This window comes from Pterocles gutturalis, unplaced genomic scaffold (assembly GCF_000699245.1).
Source record: "Pterocles gutturalis isolate BGI_N339 unplaced genomic scaffold, ASM69924v1 scaffold33960, whole genome shotgun sequence".
Lineage (NCBI taxonomy): Eukaryota > Metazoa > Chordata > Aves > Pterocliformes > Pteroclidae > Pterocles > Pterocles gutturalis.
Window position 1 is genome coordinate 1,974 of NW_010147005.1, and position 24,286 is coordinate 26,259.

Below are 24,286 nucleotides of genomic sequence, written 5' to 3' on the forward strand. Positions count from 1 at the left end.
GGTCAAATGAGGCCTGGCATTTCAAAACGACTTGCAGGTGAGCATACAGACCGCTCTCTGTTACACACATGTGTGCTCTGTGCTGATAACATCTGTGAGCAGAGGGAAGGAAAGCGCGAGAGTACAGAAAAGATGAGTCATTGTTTATCTCTCACATCGTTCTGATAATGTCACAGTGTATTTTAATGTGTGGTCCTCCAAAGTTAGTAATTGTAAATACTTAGCTGCCCTCAGTGAGGAAATTGTTCCCCACCCCTACATTAAGTCAGTGGAGGAATGGATGCTGGACTATGATCAGAAACCCTGTGCCTTCCTCAAAAATGAGGCTGTCTCTTGCTAATTGACTAATGTTCTTACAGTTTGAGGACCAAAGTTCTGTCCATGCAAGATGGGTACTTTGCGAGAGAGAGAGAGCGAAGGAAACCTTAGACCTCTATAGAGCAGCTTATTTTCACACCTTTATTCACACTATTGTTTTTCACTGTCAAATATGGAATTTATTATTATGAAATAAAATGGAAACTGAAAATATTATTTAACAAATAGAGTATATGCATTATTAAAAGCTGTCAGATACTTTTCTTCAGATAGGGGAAGAGACCTGGAGTTAAGCTGGACCAGATTCTGTCTTTGCTCTGAAACTTGCCCTTTGTAGACATGCCAATCTTATAAAACATTTCTCATATACATTATCAAACTGCATAAAAAAGGGTCTTGCAGTAGCTCATAATCTTGGTTCCAGGCTTTAAGTATTTCCTGAATCAGTTCCTTTATCTCAACAGGAGAGATGATGATACTTGTATTTGAAAAGCACTTGGAGATTGTCTCAAGAAAATAATTATTGAAGTTTATCATATTTGGAATATATTGGAACTTGGTATAAACAAATTTTACTCTAGTTTAGGAGCATAGGAAAGCACTCTGTAAGTCTTCCAGTGATTCAGAAAGAGTTAACAGGTGTCTGCATATTTAGTACATCACTTCCACCTGTGGTCTGAGCCAATTCCTGGTAAATATGTCCACCTGTGGGGAGCAGGTAATCAATGCAAGAAGGCACAGAAAAAAAGGAGTAGAGGAAGGTTTGAGGATTTTCTGCAGAAAAGAAAACTCAAACTCATGTTTTGACTTGAAAGCCACAAAACTCAGTTTGGAGGAGTCTCAAAAAGAAGCTAAGAACCAAAACAACTGCTTTGGATGTCAGAAAAGACATGAAAGGTAAGCTTTGTTCAGCAATGGTCTAGGTATGGGTAGGGAAATATTGAAGGCAGGTAGGAATGAATCCTTATGCACTTTGCAGTTCTCAAGAGAAGCTTTATCTGAATGCAAAGGGATTTAGGTTCCTAAGTTCAGGCAACACTTGAGCTCTCAAGATGTGAAGTAAAATTCTGGGTGTCTTAATTGATTCTACCTCCTTCCCCTCATCAGAACCATAAAAATAAAAAATGTAGTGCAAGTGTTTTGTTGCACAACATGAGATAACCTATAACATTTTCCTACAAATCATCCTTTCATTTGTACTTGATTTACTCTTTGTGGATTTCATTTTATAAATGAAGAGATTTATGCTTGTAATTCTATTACTTCCACATGTTTAGAGCAGCACTATTTGTAATCAAAGACAATGTTTTGACATGGCTGAATCTGTGGGTTTTTATGGTTAGGTCTTTCTCTCTTCCGTTATTGTATCCTATTGCCCTCCAGATACATTTTGACTTAAAAATAACCCTGTTTGGGTGGGATTTACTGGAATGTTAGCAGCGGCAGCAAGGTCCATTTTGTTTTTCAGCAGCCTGTTTTCTTTTACCAAGATTTCCATGAAGTGATATTTGGAAATGTTTTATAGATGTTTTTCCTGTAGTTTTATCTTCACTGCCACAGCTCTCAATAAACATAGTTTTGAAGCATTTTTGTATGGTTCTGTTCCATATTCCTTTGCAATTGGAAGTATACTGTAGTTAAAGCAATATTTTTTTGAAATAAAAACTTGAAGCTTAATATGAGTGTTCTGTAAGTAAAATATTTTATTTTGAGAAAAATCACTGTGTGAGCAAAATACAGAGCTTAATCATATGTAAGTTGATTGATGGTCTTCCTGAGTACCCACAAAATCTTCTGCCTAATATTTTGAGGCTCAATTTCTACCTGCCCCATAAACTTCATGTTTTTTAATATATCAAAATATAGATCAATAAATTGTATGCATATAGACAAAATGCCTTTTTATAAATGTCTTAATTTATATTTATAAAAACATGCACATGTATTTTATAAATATGATTATGCATTTCCTAATTGTGTATCTCTCTAAAAAATAATGTGTTCTTTTATTAATGCTGCTTCAAAATTAATCTGATTCTGGTTTTAAAATAGTCATTTATTGCTTTGTACAGTTCCAAACAGCATTGTATTTCCATTGTCGTTATTAGAAAGTTTGGAAATGGGAAATGGTGTGTTTTTAATACCAACTTTTTAACATGCATCTCTTGACTTTTTTTTTCTGCTGTTGCTGCCCCTTTTCCCCTTTCAGGTACGAGCACATTCTGCTGGCTCCAGACCCAGTACCAATGTATGCTCTGAAACTGCTGGTGGCCCTGACTGAACACAGCCCTGCTTCTGTGAGGTGATATAACTGCACATTCTCTGTTGGTCTGGGTTCTTTCTGTTTCAATTAATCTTCTTTTTCCATTAGGAATTAACACTATCATACTACCTTGACTAGCACTTAGGAGGTTTTAAAAAATCCTTAGAGCGTATTTGTTATAGAATACAATCTTATGCTTTCTGCTGTGACTTTAATAAAAATGGTGGTAGCAAGAAGATTGTAAAGTGACAAAATGTCAAATTAGTGCTTACCTCATTGTTTCCAGATCTTTCAAAAACAGGTGGTATTATTAACCTTATTTTGAAATTTAAAAAGTGAATTGAGAGGAGGGTGAGGGCTATGGTGTTTTATTTAGTTTGTTCCATGTGATAATTTGTTCTCAGACCTGTTTACCTAACGCCTTCTCTCTTTCTTGCTGTCTTTTCTTTAATCCCATAATTTTTCTTGTATCTCGCACTTATCTTTCTTCTTCCCATCCCCTCAGTCTTTTCCCCATGTGCCTCTATATAGAGGCATTAGCATTTGAGCAGTTCTTTTAGCACTTGAAAGGAGACAGATACACTCTAATATTTTGTTTCATGATATGGTAAAACAGCTAACTTGTTGTGATGTCAGAGGAAAAGCATTCCATCTTCTTTTTACCATTTTTTCTGACATTTGTTTTCTATTACAGGTAGTTTGTTCTATAGGGCAGAGGCCCAGATATTCAAATATTATATTTTTAATGTCTTATAAGCTTATGATAAAATACTGCTCCACTGTTGGGGTCATTTTTAACATTCGGTATTATGGGAGCTCTTCCACTCTATTGCTTTTCAATTTAGCAGTGGAGAATTCTAGTGATATCCCATTAATGTTCTGCAGAATTAGATCTCTCAGAAACATAAGTTCCAGCATGCGTAAGATGGTAGCTGTAAAAAAAACTTTAATGTGTTTCTCTGAGCACATTAAGTATTTGAACATGTGATCATATGAGCATCCACAGGAAGAAGACATCATTTTAGACAAGGGTGAGTCTTTTCTTGTTAGTTTTCACCTTAATGGGTTGGAGTATAAATGAATCAGGTGTTTCCTGTATATACCTGTTTTTACATCATGCAACAATTGCTGCCTGATACAACCTCCCTTAGAGTTCATTCACTAAGAAAACGGCAGATACTGGACATTAGGCACTGCTCTGGAAAAGGGAGGAGGGGTCAGAAAACAAGACAGGAAGGTGCTGAAGAGCAACAAAAAGTCTACTGCTTCTAAATGCCTCAGATCTAGTACCTATGAAGATGATCGATGGCTAGACCTTGTACACCACAGCAGCTTGTCTTCCCTAATTAAAGTAGCTCTTTTGTCACAATGCCTGCGGAATCGTCCAAGAATGGCCTAATTTTCAAACTTCATTTATGCTGCTGTTTGTACTCATGTGTTATCTTTTGAAAAACATTAAGGCACATTTTAGAGTCAGTGTTAGTAATGGATTGATCCTCTTATCATACATCGTGATGTCCCACATTGGTGTTTGTGTACATTTCTGTGTATTCTGAAATGGTCTGTCTAATACCATGTCTTTGATTTCAAAAAACAAACGGTAGAAAAAAACCCCAAACTCTTTGGAGTTGAGTGTGATGCTTTTAATTGGTTTCTGTTGATAGAATTGTGATTTGGTTCACAAGCACTTGTTAGCACTGCACATAGATGATGTTTGAACCTGCTGTAGTTCCTTCGCTGTTATACTAGAGGGCCAGCGCTTCAGTGCTTTCCTGTCCTGGTGAAGTGATTAATGGGGGCTTATATTAATTGTTTTAAAAACACTTTGTTCTTTTCATTAGTCATTTTAATTTTCTAGTTTAAGGTTGAAGTGCTCACTTTAAAAAGTAGATCTATTTGCTTCTAAATTACTTCTCCTTTGATGTGTTTTCTTATTCTCTGTAATGAATATGAATAAAATAATATGGAGTAGTTCTGATGACAAGTAAGCCCATAGAGCCTATGGAGTCTAATTTTTATACGTTGCTAAAATAGACATTTTTGGTTACTGAACTGAACAGTAGAATTATGTGTTAGAGGTGTGCGTCAGTGAGAAAATCATGATTCAGATGGGTTGAGAGAGATTGTCAGAGGCTGGTAGAGTTTTATTAGAACTTTGGGAAATATTTGTGTAGATTTTGAACCTGATTCTGATTACACTAGTTTCACATCTGTGAAAACTGAGTTGTAAATACCCTAATTTTCTTGTTAGATAAATAATGCTAATATAAACCATCAAAGAATTAGTATAATCTTTGCTATTCCTATTATTTGGTATAATATTTGCATATATGCCGCTTTATTGAATAACACCAGGCAGGAAGACTTACCGAGAAACAGAATCTTGAAATGTTGTGTGTCAGCTAATAACACTGTCAAGTCACACATCATTGTAATTCATATCAAAAACGGTGGTCAGAGTTCATTATTACAAGTGAGTGCTCATAGTCTAGCCATGGAGTGACTGTAATACTAATCACTGGCTTTAAAGTAAAACACAGGTCCTTAGTGTTACATTTTATGAAAGTTCCCCGTTAGTAAAGAAATTAGCTATTAACCTTTTACCTGTAATTCTGTTTCCTCTTTCATGTTGCTGATCAGTTCCTGAATGTCTTAAGTTTTAAAAATGCAAGGCCACTATTCGATGTGAAAAATTTTAAAAAATTTTAAATGCAAAAAAATTTTTAAAATGCAAGGCCTCCTGTTGTTTATGAAGCACTTCAATAGTGTTATAAAGACACGAGAAAATACTCAAAACACACAATTTGATTTTCTCTGTGGTGTTTGTTGTATACCACAGGAAAAAGTATGTAATAGTGTAATTCATATAGTGTATGTGAGAGAGAGGTGGCTTTCTGATAAATATGAAGTGTTTGGGGTTCTAAGAAGAGAAAATACTGCATTAATGTAAAGTATTACTGTTTTTTGAGAATATTCTTCTTTCTTATAAATATGTATGCTGGTTTGTATCTGATTTTGAAATTCAGGAGAATATAGCTAAATTCTTTTGGATAACCGCACAGTATTGTCAAGAGAAGTGGCTGAGAAATGTGTCATATATTATGTTAAATTCATATGTTAACATATTATATGTTAAACTCAAGAAGTTTGTTAATGTAGCATGCTTTTAAAACGAGCATTTTTATAATTTCACTATATGCGCTGAGTCTATTAAGTCTAAGTATTTAATGGTGTGCACTGATTATTCATAGTATGTATAGTATTATATTTCTGAATTTTGATTAATTTCTGCCATTTAAAAATGTGAGTTTAAGTACTCTTCCACTCGAATCCCATCAGTGAAGCAGACCTAGAAGTAATTTCCAAAGCAGTATAACGTTGCTGATTCTATTGAATGGCTCAAGTGGGAGCTCATTTTTGTTGAGAGCTAGTCAAAGACTGAGGTTCTGGGTCATTGATTTTGTCAACAGCTCTTCTACTACTCTGCTCCTTTTGTGAGTTTGGTGTGTTTAAACAAGAATTCACTTCCTCTCTTTTAAAATAAATTTTAAAATATGTTTTTACAGCCTTGTAGAAGAAATCCATCTTTTTCCAGTTCTTTTCCGAGTCATTTTGGTAAGAAAAATTTATATATATACACATATATATACACGCACACAAGTAGATAGCTATCATATCTCCCAAATCATGTCAAACTAGTAAGTTTTATTAGGCATGTTGATAAAACAAGGTGTTGATAGAATGAAATTGAACGTTCTATCAATGCAAAAGAATCTAGTGTAAGCAGCCGTGTATGCAGTTCTCACAAAGTAATCCATCTGTATAAAAAGTTTCTAAGATACTTTTTGAACCAAATAAAAGCCTGAAAAATAGAATTAATGAGCCTGATCCTTCATTAGAACCATATATTTGCCCAACCCAAGCAATAAATGCTGAGCAACTTGCATTTTGTTTAACCATATCAAACGTGGGTTTGGTCCTGTTGGCATGATAATGCCAAGTCCCACTATTTGCTTCTAGAATTTCTTTCAATATAAAGTTTCAAGAGTATGGATTTTGGATAGTCACACGCTGAATTTTCATCCCTAAGTAGGATCTGCCACTTGTGAAGATCACAAAAACTGTTGATGGTTTTGTGTCTCTGAAATGTTGCAAAACAAATATGTTAATGAAGAAGAAAAATCTGGAGACTAGTTTGGAAGCTGGGTACTGTGCTATCCACTAGCCTTCTCATTGCTAGATTCCACAATCTCTTGCTTGTCTTTTCAATCTTTTTGTTCCTGAAGTTGTATCAGGTAAGTGTCCTGCCATGCAAGCATGCTCCTGGTGAATACTAAGTATGCATTATAAATAAACTTGGTTTTGTGTTGTTCTTGAAATTCAGTATTACTCAGGTAGGTGATGTTCATAAATGTAATTCTGAATCAACTTTGATTTTCCTTTCTTGGGTTTAAGTATTTTATCTTTGCTCTTCCTTTGCAGTGGTTTATTTCACTGCCTATCATTTTAAATCTCTTTAATACCGTGTACCTAGATAAGCTCTTTTTTGTTAAAGTAACCTCTTTAGTGATAATGGATTTTTCAGTACGGTACAGAACACATACTTTGTGATATTTTGTGTACATAGATGTACAAATTTTTACTTGTGATAAGTATTAATAATAAACCCAACATTTTACAGTAGATCATAAATAGTTTTGACCTGGGATGACTACTGCTTTTAGGTAGTAACAAAAGAGGAACACAGCAAAATATGAAAGTCGAATGTTTTATGTTAATATCCTGAAATATTGAATTAATGTTTGAAACATCTCCAGATGTTGGAATCTTGAAGTTTAACTGCCAATACATGCACACAATATATGCTAGTATATAGCATGAGTATTTGAGTATGGTTATGAAATCTAGAAATACTCCCAGATCTTGAGAAACTTTTTATAACATATCAGTAGTCATGAAATGCTTGAATGCTAAAAAAAATGCTTCAAAATCAGTCATGCTGGCAGACACAGATCCTCTTGGAAGCTGTATTTTGTTCACTTTGTTGTAATTGCAGCTGAAAATCAAGTTCATTATTCCATTGAGCACTAAGAAAGAGAGTACGAGCTAGGCATGACTATAGGAAAAAGTGTAACAGTTACATCAAAATCAGTTAAATATAGTCATAATTTAAAAGAAGAAATAAACCACTCCAGTTTTATTTGAGTAAAACCAAATTTGTGTAGCAGCCAAGTGGAAGCGGTGGTTGGATTTTATATTTCATTTTGAATTTTAATTGGAGGAAAAAAAATCAAGCTACAGGAAACAGTTACGGTCGGAGATTCTACTCCTTGTGATCCAGTTAAAGCAGTGGAGGAGCCACCCACTTAGAACTGGTTAAATATAATACTTGTTTTCTGATTAGCCTTTCCTATGAAAATACTATATAAAAAAAGAAAAAACAGTGGAAATGTTGTCAACTAGCGTTGAGCTCAAGTCCCTTTCTAAGTTCTGTGCTTGCTTGAGAAGATTGATCCTGGTAGTAACTGATAGCTATCGACATTTCACTGCAGGCTGTGGGCATACGCAATCCTTAATTTAGCCTCAGCACTCCATTAACAAAATCAACACAAAGATACCTGGGAATGGTTAGCCAGCATATGCTTTAAAGAACAGGAAATAGTATTTCTTTTAATAGCTTTATGTGTGGTGTTTCTGTTCCTGGTAGTGTATTCAATGCTGTGATAAAAAGGTGCGATGGCTTGTTTTGATGCACTTCATCTGCTCATTGCTGCTTTTAGGGAAAATCTGTGTTTATAAGGGATCTGAAATTAGATTTTAAGACTGATTTTGTGGCTTCTATAGGATGGGGATTAGTTATAGTTATGAACCTTAAATTCATCCATAAATATCTATTCTTTTATGTTTGTGAAATATATGCATATTTCCTAAAATCTGCTAGATTTAATAGCCACATTGTACGCTGTGGCAGTGTATGTAAAACTGCTGTGACAGATGAGGAATGCAATCTATGAAGGTTTCTAAAAGAGAAAATGCCAAAACCCTATTTTAATGGTTGGTTTATAAAGCAAAATAATTGCTTGTTTTGAAAGAGATTTAACATCCAAAGATGGATGAAGGGGAAACCAGTGAAAAAGTGTTAAGACTATCTTAGAATTTATGTTTGGGGTGATAAAAAGTGAGATATAGTTTAAAGAAGACAAATGTAATGCAAATGTAAAAATTACTACGAGTAGAACATTTTCACAGTGACTATGGTCTAAATCTTTTCCAAACTGACAAATTTCTTACCAGTGCATTGAAGTCTTCTGTCAACATTCAGTATATTTATTCTCTTTTTAATGCTAAATCAAGTGAATACTGGTGTTTCTAAAGACTGAAGAAGATCTTGTAAAAGATAGTAGGGAACAGTATGTTAATTTCCAGTTTTCAAGTAATAGACTGTGGCTCCTCTGGTAGAAATGGGGGTGTTTTTCATTACTCTCTTAACTTGCTTAAACGCTTCAGTTTAAGGATGGGATGCCTGAGACTACTTTTTGAATTTTGAATTGCTGACCTGAAAATAGCGTATAGTTAGAAGGGATGAGCCTGCATATCAAAATGCATACTTTTAGAAGTAAACACATACAAGTGCAGCTCCCTGGAGAATATTTTAGCAGAAAACAAAATCTTACTAAAATAAAGTTTTTTCAGAAACAAATTTTATTTTCTTTTTTTCTCGATCTTTCAGTCAGGAGTTTCTGGGGAAGTGGTTATATATGCATTCAATTAGTGTTGAATCAGGTGGTTAATCTGTTATGGTTGGCTGTTGTCTGCAAGTGGCTGTTCCACTGTACATGGAATGAACTCTGAACAGTTTTGTTTCTTGATGGGTAACTATCATCTTAACAGGTAACAGCGAAACTATTAGAAGCCAAAATGTGTGCTACAAAGCCATTTCTGGTTGTAGTTACTAGTGAGAACCCCTGCTATAGGATTTGTTTCCCCAGATATTGTTAGATGATGTGCAGTGGTTTTGCATATGGATAAAGCAATGAAAAGCTCGACAGAAGTTTGCTTTCTATAGGCACTTTGCTACAAAAATTAATAAGAGAAAAATTTGGCTTTTTCAGTATCATTGTAACTTGTGTAACTTACTAAATGGTTGGGCAGTTAGCTGCTACAGCCATCCTTCATTGGGTCCCCTAGGAAGTTCAAAGTGGAGGATATCTTCACAATTAATGGAGGAATGCCCTCCCAGACTTGGAAAAGACCAATCTAGTTTGAAGAAGTCTCATGGAAAGGACTGGAACTGGAGTGTTGGAAGTGATGGGAACATATTCTGAGGACTTAGGGACCATGTGGCAACCATGTGCTGCTCATTTGGAGGGATGCCATGTACCTTCAAGGTGGGGTGCCACTTCTTTTGTGTTCTTTTTATGAATATCATGAGCTCGGGATAAAGGAAATACTGTATAATTAAAAATTCTGTGTGTTCAAGTTTGAAAACTTTCTGAAAGGTTCCTCTTAACAGCTGATAGCTTTAAACAGAGCTGGAATGATTTACTTTCCCTCTGTAACTTTGAGAAAGTTGTTGCTGGGGGTTTTGTGGTGTCTTTGAGTGGTATTAGTAGCTGATTTTCAGCTGTTCTTGCAGAGTTGCTTGAGGCAGATAGTTTTGACTGGTTTTAATTCAACTTTCCACTGTTGAGAGGTCATAATGGTAGTAGTTAAATGTGTATTTGTTACAAATAGCAGAATTTGAGAAGAGGAGATTTTCAGCTGAAGTACATGATTTGTGAAATGAAGAATGTGCTTGTTGGCAGAGTACTGAGAGGATTAGGACAGCTGATTCCTGTTCCTGCAATCTGTGTTTCTTCTTGACCCTGGGCAAATTGTATAAGCCTTCTTTTTCAGATGTGCTCAGTGTGCATCTGTCCTTTATGTGTCTGAACACATTTACTCACATGAAACCGTCAGAAATTGCTGCTCATCATTCTGAAGCTAGGCCTGGTTAAGGACCCAGATGAACTTTATTCAAGCATAATTCATTAATGAATTTTCCTTATGGTGAGGTAATGTCTAAACTATAAATGTACATCACAGGAATGTAGGGATGATAAATCCATTAGGATTTAGAAGGTATTCAGATTTTGCTATGAGAAGCACTGTACAAATTCTAAATAAATGTGAGCAGCCTATTTTATGACTGTATGTCTGTGGAGATCTATCACCAGTAAGATTGCTAGTGGAAAAAGAAAAATATGTGAGGGGAAGCAGAGCCATCCTGTAAATCATTTTAACATTATAACTTGATATTGTGCATAATAAAATGGCTTTTAAAAAGGAAAAAGTATTACTAAAGCATATCCTTCTCTCACTCTTATCTGGAAAATTCTTTTGAACCACCATCCTTCTTAGGGGAGTGAATAAAATTATTTACAAAATCACCTGAAGCTCCAGTTCTGAGAGAAAAATTGAGTCCACAGCATTTGTGACAGCATTATGTTCTTTTATAGGAAGGAAATTCAGCTATTTGCATCTTAAAGGAATTGCTTTCTGTTGCTAGGCACTAATATTTTAGTGTGTATGCTACATAACTTTTTTATATTCAGTGCTAAGGGACATAAGGAAACTCATGTATAAACAATATTCTTGTGTGTTTCTTGGTAAGTTTTTTTTATCCTGTCTCAGAAGTTTAAAATTTTATGGATAATAAACATGAGTCTAAAAGACTTTAATAAGGTTTGAAAGCTAGCTGTAACATACTGGCAAAGGAAATCACAAGCAAGTAGTGAAGTGTGTAGGGCTGTGCTTTGCAGAAATAGTGACCATAATTGCTGCTGGTACTAGAACACATTTCTAAGTTTTATGAGATTGTGACTGTTTTCCATCTCTTTGATCTCACTGTTGATGTTTTATTTTCCTGGTCTTCAATAAGTAGGCAAGCGTACTGCTTTTGTGGAGGGTTGGTTTTTATAAAATGTTTCAAGCTAGTCAAAAGTGGGTTATTGTTTTGTGTATTATGATATGATGTCTTACAAGTCTTTTTGAAAGAAAATATTTTTACAATGCATTTCAAAGAAAGAGTTGTTGCAGAGTAACTATCAATTTTCTGCGTTGCATGGGCAGATCTCTGACTTTGTCACTTCATTACTCTGACTTGACTGCCCCAAGAACATTTCACAGTGTTGTTTCAAAGTGACTTACAGTTATCCCAGAGGCACTACCACTGTCACTGATGTCTCAGTGTTGGCCAGTGCTGGGTCCATCTCAGAGCTGGCTGGCATTGGTTCTGTTGGCCATGGGGGAAGCTGCTCACAGAAGCCCCCTTTACTCTGTAGCCTCCCTGCTACCAGAACCTGGCCAGGCAAACCCAATACACGGGAGTTTAATTTCAGTCATCAGTTGTGGGAATTTAAGGAAGAAGGGTATTGAGCTCATGTTCCTTGATGATGGATGTCACCAACAGCAGGAGTGACCATCACCACGGACCACCCTAAGACTTGGATAGGCACACCCCTGGTGCTTATGTTCTCTCCCCTTTCAGTTTTTCTGCAAACACAAAATGCTTTAAAATCTTGCAAAGTTCACAGGGAAGAGTTTCTGGATCAAGGTTTTTTTCCCCCTCTTCAACAGTTTTGGGTTGGGTTTTTTGGTAGTCATAAGCCTGTTTAGTATTCACATATTCTTTCATCACACTTGACTGGAGCTTTTTTGGTAGAAGCTTTGTACATAACTTTCGGGATCTTGTGAGTATCTGTGTAATTAAAATCCTTACAAGTTTTTTTGACACCTAATCCTGCTCACTTTGGGTTTAATTTGCACTCCTTTTCAAAGCAACCCTGAAACCTGGATGTGCTCTGAAGTATTGCACAGTGTGTCTGCTGTCAACAGTCCCAACTCTACAGATGCAGCAATGCAAGATGTGTTGCCATTATCACTCTGGAATGAGATATAGTTAGACTAAAACACAGTCGAATAAAAACATCTGCTTAATCCTTAGTCCTGATTAGAAAAGCAGACTGGATGTTATAGGTTGTAAGAGGAAGTTTTACAATGGTAAGCAGAAAAACAACGTGCCTCATTAATCCATGAGTAGATTTTGTGTTTCCCATCTCAAAAAGGTTATAGTAGAATTGCAAAAAGTGCAACAAAAAGAGGCACAGATGATCAAAGGTCTGGAATGGCCACTCCAGAAGAGATTACTCTTCTGTGTGCTTTAATCTGGAAGGCGATGATTGAGAGGGAAGTACAATAGCATATAGTCATGAGAGGCTCATACCAGGTGAATAGAGAGCAGTATTGCTGGTCACTGTTATCTGCTAATATAAGAACTGTATTATAAGAACTCAAGAAAACTTGCAATTGGGAACTTAAAAACTGTCAAAAGGCGATACTGCTTCCTGTAGGGTTAAGTTAAGCTGTGAACTATGTGCCATAGGGTCCTGGGTTTACTTGAATTAAAAAAGAGTCTGGACAAATTAATGGAAGAAGAATGCTTTCACAGCTATTATGTTCGAAAGATCAACTTCTGGCTCAGAGTCCTCAGGCTGTGAATTCCTGGAGGCTAGGGAAGATGTTCTGTATACCGGGTTTGTGCTTGTAGGGCTGCTTCTGTTGCTGAGTATTTTAGATAGGTTGTTGGGGTAGGCAGACTTTTAGTTTAAAGCAAAACCAGACTCAGTTTATATACTGTAAATGCACCTATGGGGACCTTTCTGTATTGTACAGTTGTAGTTGTTAGCTGTAGAAGTTTCTCTTACCACTCCTACTTTTGTGTGACAAACCGGGTTATTTGCCTGGTCCCAGGAATTGTGTGTCAGTTGATGGTGAGCAGGGGAAGATGGAGGGGGAAGAACAGCAGCTTTGGGAAGCTGGCAGGGCTGCTTGTGTTTGTAACTGCTGCGTACCCCAACCCTGCAGCCTTCCCTCGCTCCCACCCCGGCTTTGCCAGTCCCAAAATCACAGATTAAGCCAAAGAGCACATGGAGCACTCCTGAAGACGAAAGGCTGGAGCACCGTGCGGCAAATGTGTGAAATGCAAGTGCTGCGGAAAGACTGAGAGGGATAGTTCTGCCTAACATGAGACTTCATAAATCTAGTACCAGATCATTGCCTTGATGAATTAGAAGTTATAGGGAAAAATCCCAACCTTACCATAGTTCATGTGAATTTTATGAGAAATTTTAAATGGGTCATATGAAACAAATCACAGTCAATTAAAGTGTTCACCCAAGGCTATTAATTTCAACATTTAAATATTTATTTTGGCTGTAGAAGCAATATAAAAGCAAAAATTCATTTCTTCCAAACTTTGTGTTTGTCAGGCTGATTAAGACCAATCTACCAATTTACTGATCCTGCTAATGCAAATATCAAGGCAAACAGAAAGCATTTAAAGAAAAATACATACTGAACTAAAGCTGAGATGCGTGCTTTTCAGAACAAGTGTTATTGATTTTGTGACCCGAATTTTATTGTGACATTATCTCACTGTTCTGTCAAACAATTGAGGTATATCTCCTGATCTCATCTAAATAAATGTTGGTGTAGGAATGTTGCAATTGCTGACTGTCCGTTTATTGACCAGCCCCATTCTGATGACTAAGGTAATAAGCTATTGTGTGCTTCACAGTGAGCTTGTAAAAGAATATTGAACATCCGTGAATGCTTTCTGGCTGGCAGAGGATTCCACATTATGCTTCTGAACTCTCATCATTTGTTTAGAAATTTGTCTGGTGTGGCTTCAGTCACGTATAGTACATTTCTTAGGTCAGTGTCTTCATGAAAAGTTCATATTGCAAGATGGTAATTAGATTTCAGAATGTTAGACTTCCACAAAGCAAAACAGTTTAAATCTTAATATTCTGCTTTCAGCTTTCTGTTTTTAAAAACATTGTCTTGTATGCTTAGTTTCTAAATATATTTTGTTTTATAAAATGTTTTTATTGGGAAGCTTAAAAATCATTGCTGTGCTAAAATAGATTTATGGTCAAATATATGCAAAAAGATTAAGCCTACCATGATCCAATCTTGGTTCACCCACTGTAACTTTGTAATTACAATTATAACAGTGGCATAGTGCCAAAGACAGCTGAGATTTCGGTAGTCTCTTTTTTTTTTCCTCTTAGATTTGTCTTTCAAGTCACCTGCTTGTATTACAAGGTTCAGTTTCTGGCCCTTGCTTGCTTTGAGCAAGTAGTTCTTTACTATTCACATGGGTATGGGAAGCAAAATTGTGCCTTAGAACTGTTTTTGTTTTCATATAATTGATTCCTTTCAAACTCCTGCCTACCAAATAACATAATAACCTGTTCAAATATCGTGATACTAAATGTGGTGGCTGACAGTGTTCCCTCTGTAGTTTAAGTGACGCCCATAAATTGATCCCTGTGGCAGATACTTAAGCACTATTTGGTGAGTGACGTTGATTTTAATTTTCCGCTGCTATGTCATGTGATTTGATATGGAGTTTGGCAATAAATCAGATCATGTACAAGGACAAAACAGTTCTTTCAGTTACTTTACTTATTTGAGTGAAGTCTCCTTTCTGCTTGGTGCATCCTTTCTGCTTGGTGCAGACTTTATTCATTTGACTAAAGCAGAAAGGATGCCTGGGGGGGGGTCAATAGCTCCTTTCACTGTAGCAGAGAGTCAAAGATTATTCTGTTTACAGTCATTTGTTTCTGTAGATTGTGAAGTTCCACATTCACTTGCGCTGTAGCAAGTTCTGGAGCAGGATTTGAATTCATTGCACGTAGTGATCTGTAGGGCTCACATCTGGATGGCACTGCAGGAGCATATTGCTGAAAGAAGAGACCAGCAGTTTGGATGGGAACAATGGAGCTGTAGAAAACCCTGGGTGCCTGAGTAAGATTCCATTATAAAGGGGGAGAGAGAGGGATGGCTAATGCGATCCATTTAATGCAGAAATCTCCAGAGTGAAGTGGGGATTATGCCTGCTGCCCTTCTTATTAAAGGCTGGTATAGGAGATGCTTGTTGGGTGAATGCTGTCTTCATAACAGACACTCTGTTTCTCATGAATACATTTCTAATTATATCTTAATGATCTTGGCCACAAATAGGAAAACAAAAATCTTTGTCTCTCTGAGTGGTTACCTTAGCGGCTGCCGGATTGGCAAGGTTTAGGTTATCCATTCCTCTCCCTAATCCCAGGGGACTTCATTGTGAGAAATGAGACTTGTTTATGATGGGGAATTAAATTGCTGCAAAAGGTTATTTCAACAGACAGTTGGGAAATCATAATAAAATAATTTAGTAAAAATGGGAGCTAGAGTATGCTTAATGAAACATGATTAGATTTAATTTTCTTGCTATTTCAATCATTAAAGGTACATTATCCTTTCTCAGACCTCATTTGGGCTCTTTGCCATGGCCCCACTCTTAGTACCAGACTGAAACTTGCATGTTCCATTAGGGTATGAAAATGGCTAATGACACCCTACTCTTCTCTCCCTGGCTTTTGTACAATTTCTGTTTTTGAGATATATATATATCTGCTTTTGAGATATATTTTAGCTGTTTTCCTCTTTCATCCTTTTATTCCCTCTCACATCTATTGTACACATTTTTCGCTATGAATAACTATTCAGGGAGGATAGGTTGAATGAAATTAAGTAAAATATTAATATAGTTACCTTAATAAATGTAAAATGGCTTATTATGAGTAATTAAAAAATTAACTACTTTAGTTATTACAAGGGCCCCGTGTTCTAACAGAGTTAATGTTTTAATCAGGTCATATAAAACATGTTTGTATGCTATTTTAATCCAGTGTTCCAATTATTTGTGTGGGTTTTTTTGTTGTTGTTTTTGTTTTGGTGGGTTTTTAAATTTTTCTTTATTTTTTCCTTTTACAGTTCAGTGACACATTGTGTGACATAATGTATGGGCTAAAATTTCTGTCTGGCCTTTAGTGATAATAAGTGGACTTCTTGATGATATTTTATGCCTCTCTCTTAGCATCAAAATGCTACTTTGATCTAAAAGTATCCAGCTCCTTTCAGGCTATGAGTATGAGAATGTAACTAGTTTTTGTTGGTAGACAACTCGGGCAGAGCAGCAGAACTTTGCTGATGGGAAGTAGTCATGGCTCTGTAGTTTTCAGGACTTGAGTGTGTTTTTTGAGGGAGGAGATATTTAGTTTATTGCAGTGTTTCATTATGATGTTCCAGTTTGGATGTAGGTTTTGCTGGGAAGGGCTTTTTGTGTTCAGGGTAAAATTTCACTGTGTGCTGTACCGGAGCTGTTTGCTATACACCAAGCTTGCATTCATTGGTCATCTGTAAACTTAAACTAACTATAAAGGGGCTCTCTTTCTTAATCACTCTGATTCTGTTAAATGAGCAGTAGTACTGTGGTGTATATTGGTCCTTACATTTAATTCCAGCATATCTGTAAACATAGTGTTTGATGCATTTTCTTCTGGATTCTGAGGTACACAAGTAGGAGGCATGTACATGAAGTCTCCCAAACTGTTATTGCCATCTCTTTTGTTGTTTAAAATGTAATTGAAGTACTGTAGCTTGCCTATGCTGCTCCAAGTTCTAATCCGCTTAAAGGCAGAGAAATGGCAGTTTTAGCCATAGTATCTTGCCAGGATTCATACTCCCGCTTTGCTAATTCACACCCTTGCACCTAACTGGCTTTAAAAAAAATACTTCAACTGATTTCTTTTGCTAATGTGCGACCCTTCAAAATTAGAATGAAAAGTTTAATGGCCTAAATACTGTGCGGTCCTATTTGAAAAGCCTGATTTATCTTCTGTGGTACCTTGTTTTTTATACTAGTATTTCCTTGTTATGCCCTTGGTATTTCATAGCTGTCCTTTTTAAGCACTGAAGCAATTAGTTTTGAGAAGGCTGATTCTTCAGGGTCCAGTGCTTCCCTGTCTTTCATTCGCTGAAGCTGTACATTTTAATGAAGTTGTTTCATCTGTGTTGCCAAACACTAGAATTTTGCTGCTTCAGTTCTAATTATCTCTGCTGGCAAAAGCTATGTTTTATTAAAGCTGTCAAGTGCACTGTTCATTAAATATCCACGGTCTGTGGTGCTGTGCACACAAATTAGATCAGCTTTGCTCCTTGATAGATTATGAAGAAGTTAAATATTTTTATATAAACCTCTGAAATCAAGTCTAATAGCAATCAGTGATGACTTAGAGAAGTAAAGCATAACTGTAGCTTCTTGAAACCTAGCATCCTGTAAAAAAAAATCTATAATCCATATGCTAAACAGCTGAGTATGACACTGGTAAGATTGTTTTCCTTCCTCAAGGTATCTACATTGCATCTTGAATTCTAGTTTATATGTGCTTAGAGTAAAAGAAGTTTTGTTACCTACGCTTTGTTATAAGTAAAAGCATCAGTGGGAGTCATTCAGTAGAGGGTTGTACAGTATAACTCATCTCTGTTAAAAGCAAAGATGGCTTAATTTGAGTGTTACTAACCTGATGAATGTAAAAGTTTGCTATCTTGAAAGGGAATTTTACTAGAAAATGTTTGCTTCAAATATATAGCACAGTAATGGAAATACTGTACTTGCAAAGAAAATATTTCAGTCATTTTGGCCCTTGCAGAATTTGTTTTGCTTGTATTGATTTTATATTCTCAGTGTATGTATCATCTTCAATAACACAAATAGTCATTCTTACTATTTAATGTATTGTTTTCTAAATGTTCTTTAGGAAGATATTGTGATGACAGACTACAAGATAAACTCGTTGATCTTTTGAAAAAAATATTTTTCTTAGCCTTCAGCTATCTGTAGGAAACAACTTCAAATTTATTTTTAGTAGCATGCCTTTATGGTATCTCTTTTCTGTATTGGTTACCTTAACTTTTGAAGAATGTAGTGTTTATCCTTTCCAACATTGCTTTTAAATGAATTGATCTGTATTTTAAACCTTCAGAGGAACAGGTATTTATTGTACTCTTTACAGAAATCATAAGTGACATCTCAAAGTGCTGTGTAAAGTAAATAGAACTTTGAGGCTCTTGGACATAGGGTTTTTTAGGGTTTGGTAGGAAACTACAGTCCTTCCAAAGGCTGCGATCCACTGTTCCTTGTCTCTTCTCCTTGTGATCCAGTTTAAAATGCTCTGGTACAAATACAAAATTCATACAGCCTGAGGTTTAATATAGAAGGCTGGGTATGTTTATGTATTTCTTTATCTGCTAATGTGTTATAAGTTATCATGTATATTTAATCATATTTACAGGAAATAGCATTTAATTTTTAATCTTTGAGTGCAGAAGCAGAAATTAATGCTCTGAAAGCAACCATCTGAGCCTCTGCCTGTGCAAACCTTTCCTTCAGTAGTTAAATGATTTAAGGAAAATGTTTTTTCTTCACATAGCGTGACCCTTTATACCACTGTAACAGGGGTCTTTCTGAAGGCGTATCCTGAAAGTTGTCAGACTAGTCAAGAAATAAAAATCAGGAGTGTTTCAGTTGAGAATTTCTTGCAACAAGTTATATGATATTTCCGGGTTGGGATTCAAATAGTGTGGCTTGTCCTCAGTGTGTTAAGATGTGTGTATTAAGAGATTTGATGGGAAAGAGAAGCATGGAAGTCACCTAGATGCATGTGAAAGGTCTACAATATATGAAATGTGACATTTTTTTTCTTAATGTTATTTTCACTTTGGGTATGTTTCTGTTTGGCTTTGAGGCTGAAAAATTGGGCAAAATACTTTGTGAAACTTCTAGGGAGATTTGAAACACATTCAGGCATATGTTGAATAGTCAACCTTGCAAAAAGAAAACAAAATTATTTTTATTTTGGGTTTTTTCTGTTGTTTTCACAGGAGCACCAAGACAGTATACTTGGGAACACAATGCAAACTGTAATCGCCTTACTGAATAACATAGTTACTAACAAAAACACGAACATGATGTTACTCTTTAAAGAAGGTAGGTTGTCTTTATCTTTATTTATTCTCCTTACTATAGGTGTTTCCCAGTCAGTTGTAATATCTGGCACTGCGTGAAACTGCAGGCTTGTATGTATTTATATTCCATTGTGGTTGTTAATCCCGTGTAACTGACTGGCACCTCTCATCTCTTCATCTACCTCCCTCACTGATTTGATTATAAATTTAACTTTTGGAAAGCTGTTCCTCCAAGAAATTGTGGTTACAAAAGAATTACTGGCTGAAAGTTAGGTTATGCCTGTGAAGAATGGCTTTGGGAAGGAGTGTGCTAGAGCTCTGCCCATAGCACTGCAGAGTGCAGGCAGAGAGAGCCTCTGCAATTCTTGCTTTCCTCACTGCTCAAACCTGGGAAACAATAAATTGTACAATATTTCTGCACTTCTTAAAAAACTAGCTTCTGTTCCAGTCCAGTGATACAGATAATGGGGTGGAACCCATACTGACTATGGAGTCTTGGAATACAAACCATTCCCTGTCTTCATTTCACTCTATTTTATTGCTAAAGCTCCTGTTTAGAAATTGGTTTTGGTTTACAAAATGGAGGGAAAGTTTCTGCTGTTGGAAATCTATATAAACTTTAAAACTTGTTTAGAAATATACTCATTGGTAGCATTACTTTCGCTATGAGTGTTATCCAGTAATGCAGATCTACACTATTATTTGTACTATTTGTATAGTAAGTAAGAAAAATATGACTGAATTGGAAAGGGGTGGTTCATAAGATTCTAATTCTTTGGTTATTTCTCAGCAAAGCACCTATCACACTTGGAATTGCTCAGGGTTTCTTGGGGTTTAGATGTAAGCGCTGCTTTGAGCACATCTGCTTTGTCTCGGACAAAACCCTAAGCTGGCACTGACCTGAGCTGCAACAGGACAACTTAAAACTGCACAATGACATGGAAAGAAGTCAGCTTGAGTCCCACAAGCACTGTAACAGCATAATTGGCCCACTTTACTCGATGTAATATGCCCTGCCTTTCTGCCTGGCAATCAGGTGCAAAACTATTTAACAACATGGCAAAACTGCCTCCGTTCCCTAAATATCTCCTCTTTATTGTCTCTCAGAGCAAATTCCTCTGTACTTTTTATGCTGCTGGTAGTATCAGTGCTCTTTCACTTCTCATCTGCTCCAAAAGTAAAATGCGTCTCTTTCATCATGCTAGTTTCCAAATTAAGGAAGTAGGATAGAAACATTATTAAAGTCTTATCTTTTCCTTGTACTGTGCCACAAATGACTCCAGTAATATTTTCAGGCTATTGGTGATTGGATAACGCTAACTTGGGCTTCCTGAACTTCAGCATCCTGTCTAGGAAAAACATCACAGCAGCCAAAAATAATTTATCTCAAGTAAAATGTCCCTATCTTCTCTCATTCCTTTTACCCCCTGGCTAACCTTCAGAGTACTGTAAACCTGGATTTTGGCCAGTGGTTTGTTGATTAAGGGCTTAATTGTCAAGTAAAGAACTCCTGAAATTTGGTTTACAATAGTGTTATGAAAGTGTTGGTCTTGTAAATGTAGACTGTAAGATCTTCTTTGAATGAAAAAGGGAGAAAAGTTATTCCGTGCAAACTTGGAGGGCTTTTTATCCTTTTCATTACCAACTTTAAATATACAATGTTCCCTACAAGAAAATAGCTTAAACTTCCTCTATCACTCTCGTTGATGTTCAACTTTGTCATTTTTTTAATGATTTTTGTGTGATGGAGAAGAACATGATTTAGTAAAATGGACACTAAGCTCCTTCTTGCAGAAGAGGATCCTGGAGTCCAAATGGAAAAGCTGAATGTGAGTCAGTGGTGTGCCCTTGTAGCAATAAAGGCAAATCAGGGCTGCTGTAGGAAAGAATAACTGGAAGATTGAGGAAAGTGATTATTTTCCTCTGTTCGGCACTTGTGAGATTGCATCTGGAATTGTGTGTCGAGTTTCGGGCACTAAACTACAAGAAAGATATTGACAGATGGGAGTGAATCATAGAATAACCTGGGTTGAAAAGGACCTTAAAGATCATCTAGTTCCAACCCCCCTGCTGTGGGCAGGGTTGCCAACCCCTGGAGCAGGCTGCCCAGGGCCCCATCCAGCCTGGTCTTGGATACCTCCAGGGATGGGGCATCCGCAGCTTCTCTGGGCAACCTGTTCCAGTGCCAATTCCAAGTGAATCCAGAGGAGAGTACCTGCGATGTGGAGGAGGGTGGGCCACAGGGTGTGTGTTTCCAGCCTTTGCTGGTACTATTACACAAAGTTGTCCCTTCCCAAGTGCAGAATTTCATGTTTGCCTTTGTTAAACTTTCAGAGGTTTCTGGCAGCCTGTTTCTTGAGCTCTTTGTTAATGTTGGCTCAACCCTTCATCACATCAACCACTTGCCTCATTTCAATGTCATCTTCAAACCTGATGAACGTGCATGTTATTCCCTCCGATTAACACTGTGTCTAGGCTGTTAATGAAGGCATTCAACACTCATGAGCTATTCTGCTGTCTTAAAAAAAAATGCTGAAGACAGAGTATTACAGGTCATCAATTTCCTTTATTTCCCCACTACAGTGTGATAATTAACTCGTATATATGGAGCCTTGGAAATTTAAAACCTGAAGTACTTGCTAAACGTTATAAGGAACTCAGGTGACAGTCCAATCACGTTTTTTTTTAATTTCCAAGAGTCCAGATGTTAGCAATGAGGATTCTTCCCAATTCTGTGTGTGCCTTTCTTCCGGTGCCAAGCAGCATCATTTTTGCAGACAGATCATTCAGAGACCCTCCTCACTGTTCCCTTCTGTCTGTTAGCCTTCAGAAATCTCTCCTGCTCAAAGAAGTTCTGTTAGGTGATAGAGATTTGTTTTTTTTTAATGGGTTGCAGCTTACATGTTGAACTTTTCCCCTTTCTCAAGGAAATCTTGCATGATGGTGCTTGCTTCATTTCAACTTCTGTGATTTTCCTATTAATGACAATGATACAGTTGTGCATTTCAGCAACTGGCATACAGGGTGGATTGCAGAGCATTAATTTCTCTCTCCCCTGAACTGTGTCCTTTTGTGTGACAGTAAATCAGACACGTAATGATAACTGCTTGTAATGTTCAAAGGTGAAATGGAGAATAACGTGCAACTGGAGTTGCAGAGGGAATTGAAAATGGCCTGTGCTTGTGTTATCAGCTATTAAAGATCCCTTCCGTTAACATTAATGACAGTTTCCACTTAATAATCTGAGGGGAATAATATGAGTTTAATTACTGAGACTGGAATTTGGACAGGGGTTAATAATACAGTCTCTTGTGAGTAGTTGAGGTGAGAAGCTAAAAAGCCAAGACAATGGTGATTGTTTTGAGCTTGGTCTTCTGAAAATATGAGACTTACCCTCTTGCCCTCCATCTTGGCTTCTGTCTGCCACTCTCTTACTTTCCTCCCTTTCTCCACCTTCTGAAATCATTGGACAATTTTAAGTTAACTTGAGAGAGCATGGAGGTCCAAATATACAAAGTGTGTATTCATTCTATAATAATCAATAGCTGAGGAAAGGAGAGAGAACCAAGTTAGTGCCATAGCTGAGGGAAAGGCAGTAGTATGGGCTTATCAATGAAATGTTCCTGGCTAATGCTCAGCTGACGGAATAGTGCACAAAATAGATGTAAGTACACATTTACAGAAAGGAATATTAATACCTGAAATTTCCAAATTACAAACTTTTAGAAAACATTAAGTTTACAACCTATTATCTTGGACCATCCCAATGGAAATTAGGTTGCAAAAAACCAAAAGATGTCATTTCACCTTCAGGTAGGAACTAAGGAATGTAAATCTGAGAGGAGCATCATTCTTGACCAGTTTGCCTTCTTTTATCATAAAGTTATGATATGATCAAAATGGAGCTAACTGATCTGAGTTTATATCCTGGATTATAATAATGTCTAACTTGCCTAAATCTTTGGCAGATATTTTTCTAACTTTCACTTCTTAGCAGTTAATTGTATTTCAGCTTCAGTCTCCAAAAGGCATTTGATTATGCTGCCCATTGCCCGCCTCTTAAGAACAGCTTCTGGCTTCTTACCTAGTGCTCTCTCCTCTGCTAAATTGTCAGCGTTTGTGGAATTAAGCAGTAGGCTGCGCTAACTTGGCAACTCAGATTTTCCTCCCTGCCAAGCCCATCTATGCAGCAGTGGTCTGAACTACTGTAAAACGCTTGTGTCATTGCATGGGACTTGGATTTTAGGAATACAAGTGAGTTGTTGGAGTAGCTGGCTTCAAAATTGCAGGATTTTCTTCCAAGATGGGAGAAACTAACTCTAAGACAGTGATCAAGAAAAGGACCATGGATTAGTTGTACAGAAGTCTACTGGCAAGGGAAAGGCAGTAGTTATAAAATCCTATAGAATATGTTACTGAAACTAATATGCCCTTAAAAAAACATGAAAAACACCCCTACCCCACTGCCCCCCCCCAAAAAAAAACCCCCAAAAACATACAACTAAAGCAACAAAAACACCAACAAACAAACAAAAAACCCCCTGTGAGATTTAGTCTGCGAAGAAATCGGAGACATGTTCAGACTGGTTCTGAAGACATTGGCTCATTCCCTAGTCCCCCCTATTTATTCCTAAGAGGCAGTTTTCTGCAAAACTTTTGCAGGATACAATATAGGAATATTTGTTCAGTGACTGAAGATAGAAAATACGTTGTTTCATGACATACTTTATACCTGCTTATTGTACAGCACCCTAGGGAAACATATAGGTTAGTTCCCATGCAACATATTGTGATTCTGGATGGAAAGAG

The 24,286-nt window shown here is 36.7% G+C and overlaps 1 protein-coding gene across 1 annotated transcript in view; it reads left to right on the plus strand.

Moving 5' to 3' along the window:
• Positions 1 to 1,015: 1,015 nt before the first annotated feature.
• LOC104470848 (serine/threonine-protein kinase ULK4-like) overlaps positions 1,016 to 24,286 on the plus strand; it is a gene marked incomplete at its 3' end in the record, with an annotated part of 42,184 nt that continues 18,913 nt past the window's right edge. Inside the window, exons 1-4 of the mRNA XM_010085921.1 lie at positions 1,016 to 1,215; positions 2,528 to 2,620; positions 6,148 to 6,196; positions 19,394 to 19,499. Coding sequence (XP_010084223.1) covers positions 1,016 to 1,215; positions 2,528 to 2,620; positions 6,148 to 6,196; positions 19,394 to 19,499 — 448 coding nt within the window. The remainder of the gene's footprint in view (positions 1,216 to 2,527; positions 2,621 to 6,147; positions 6,197 to 19,393; positions 19,500 to 24,286) is intronic.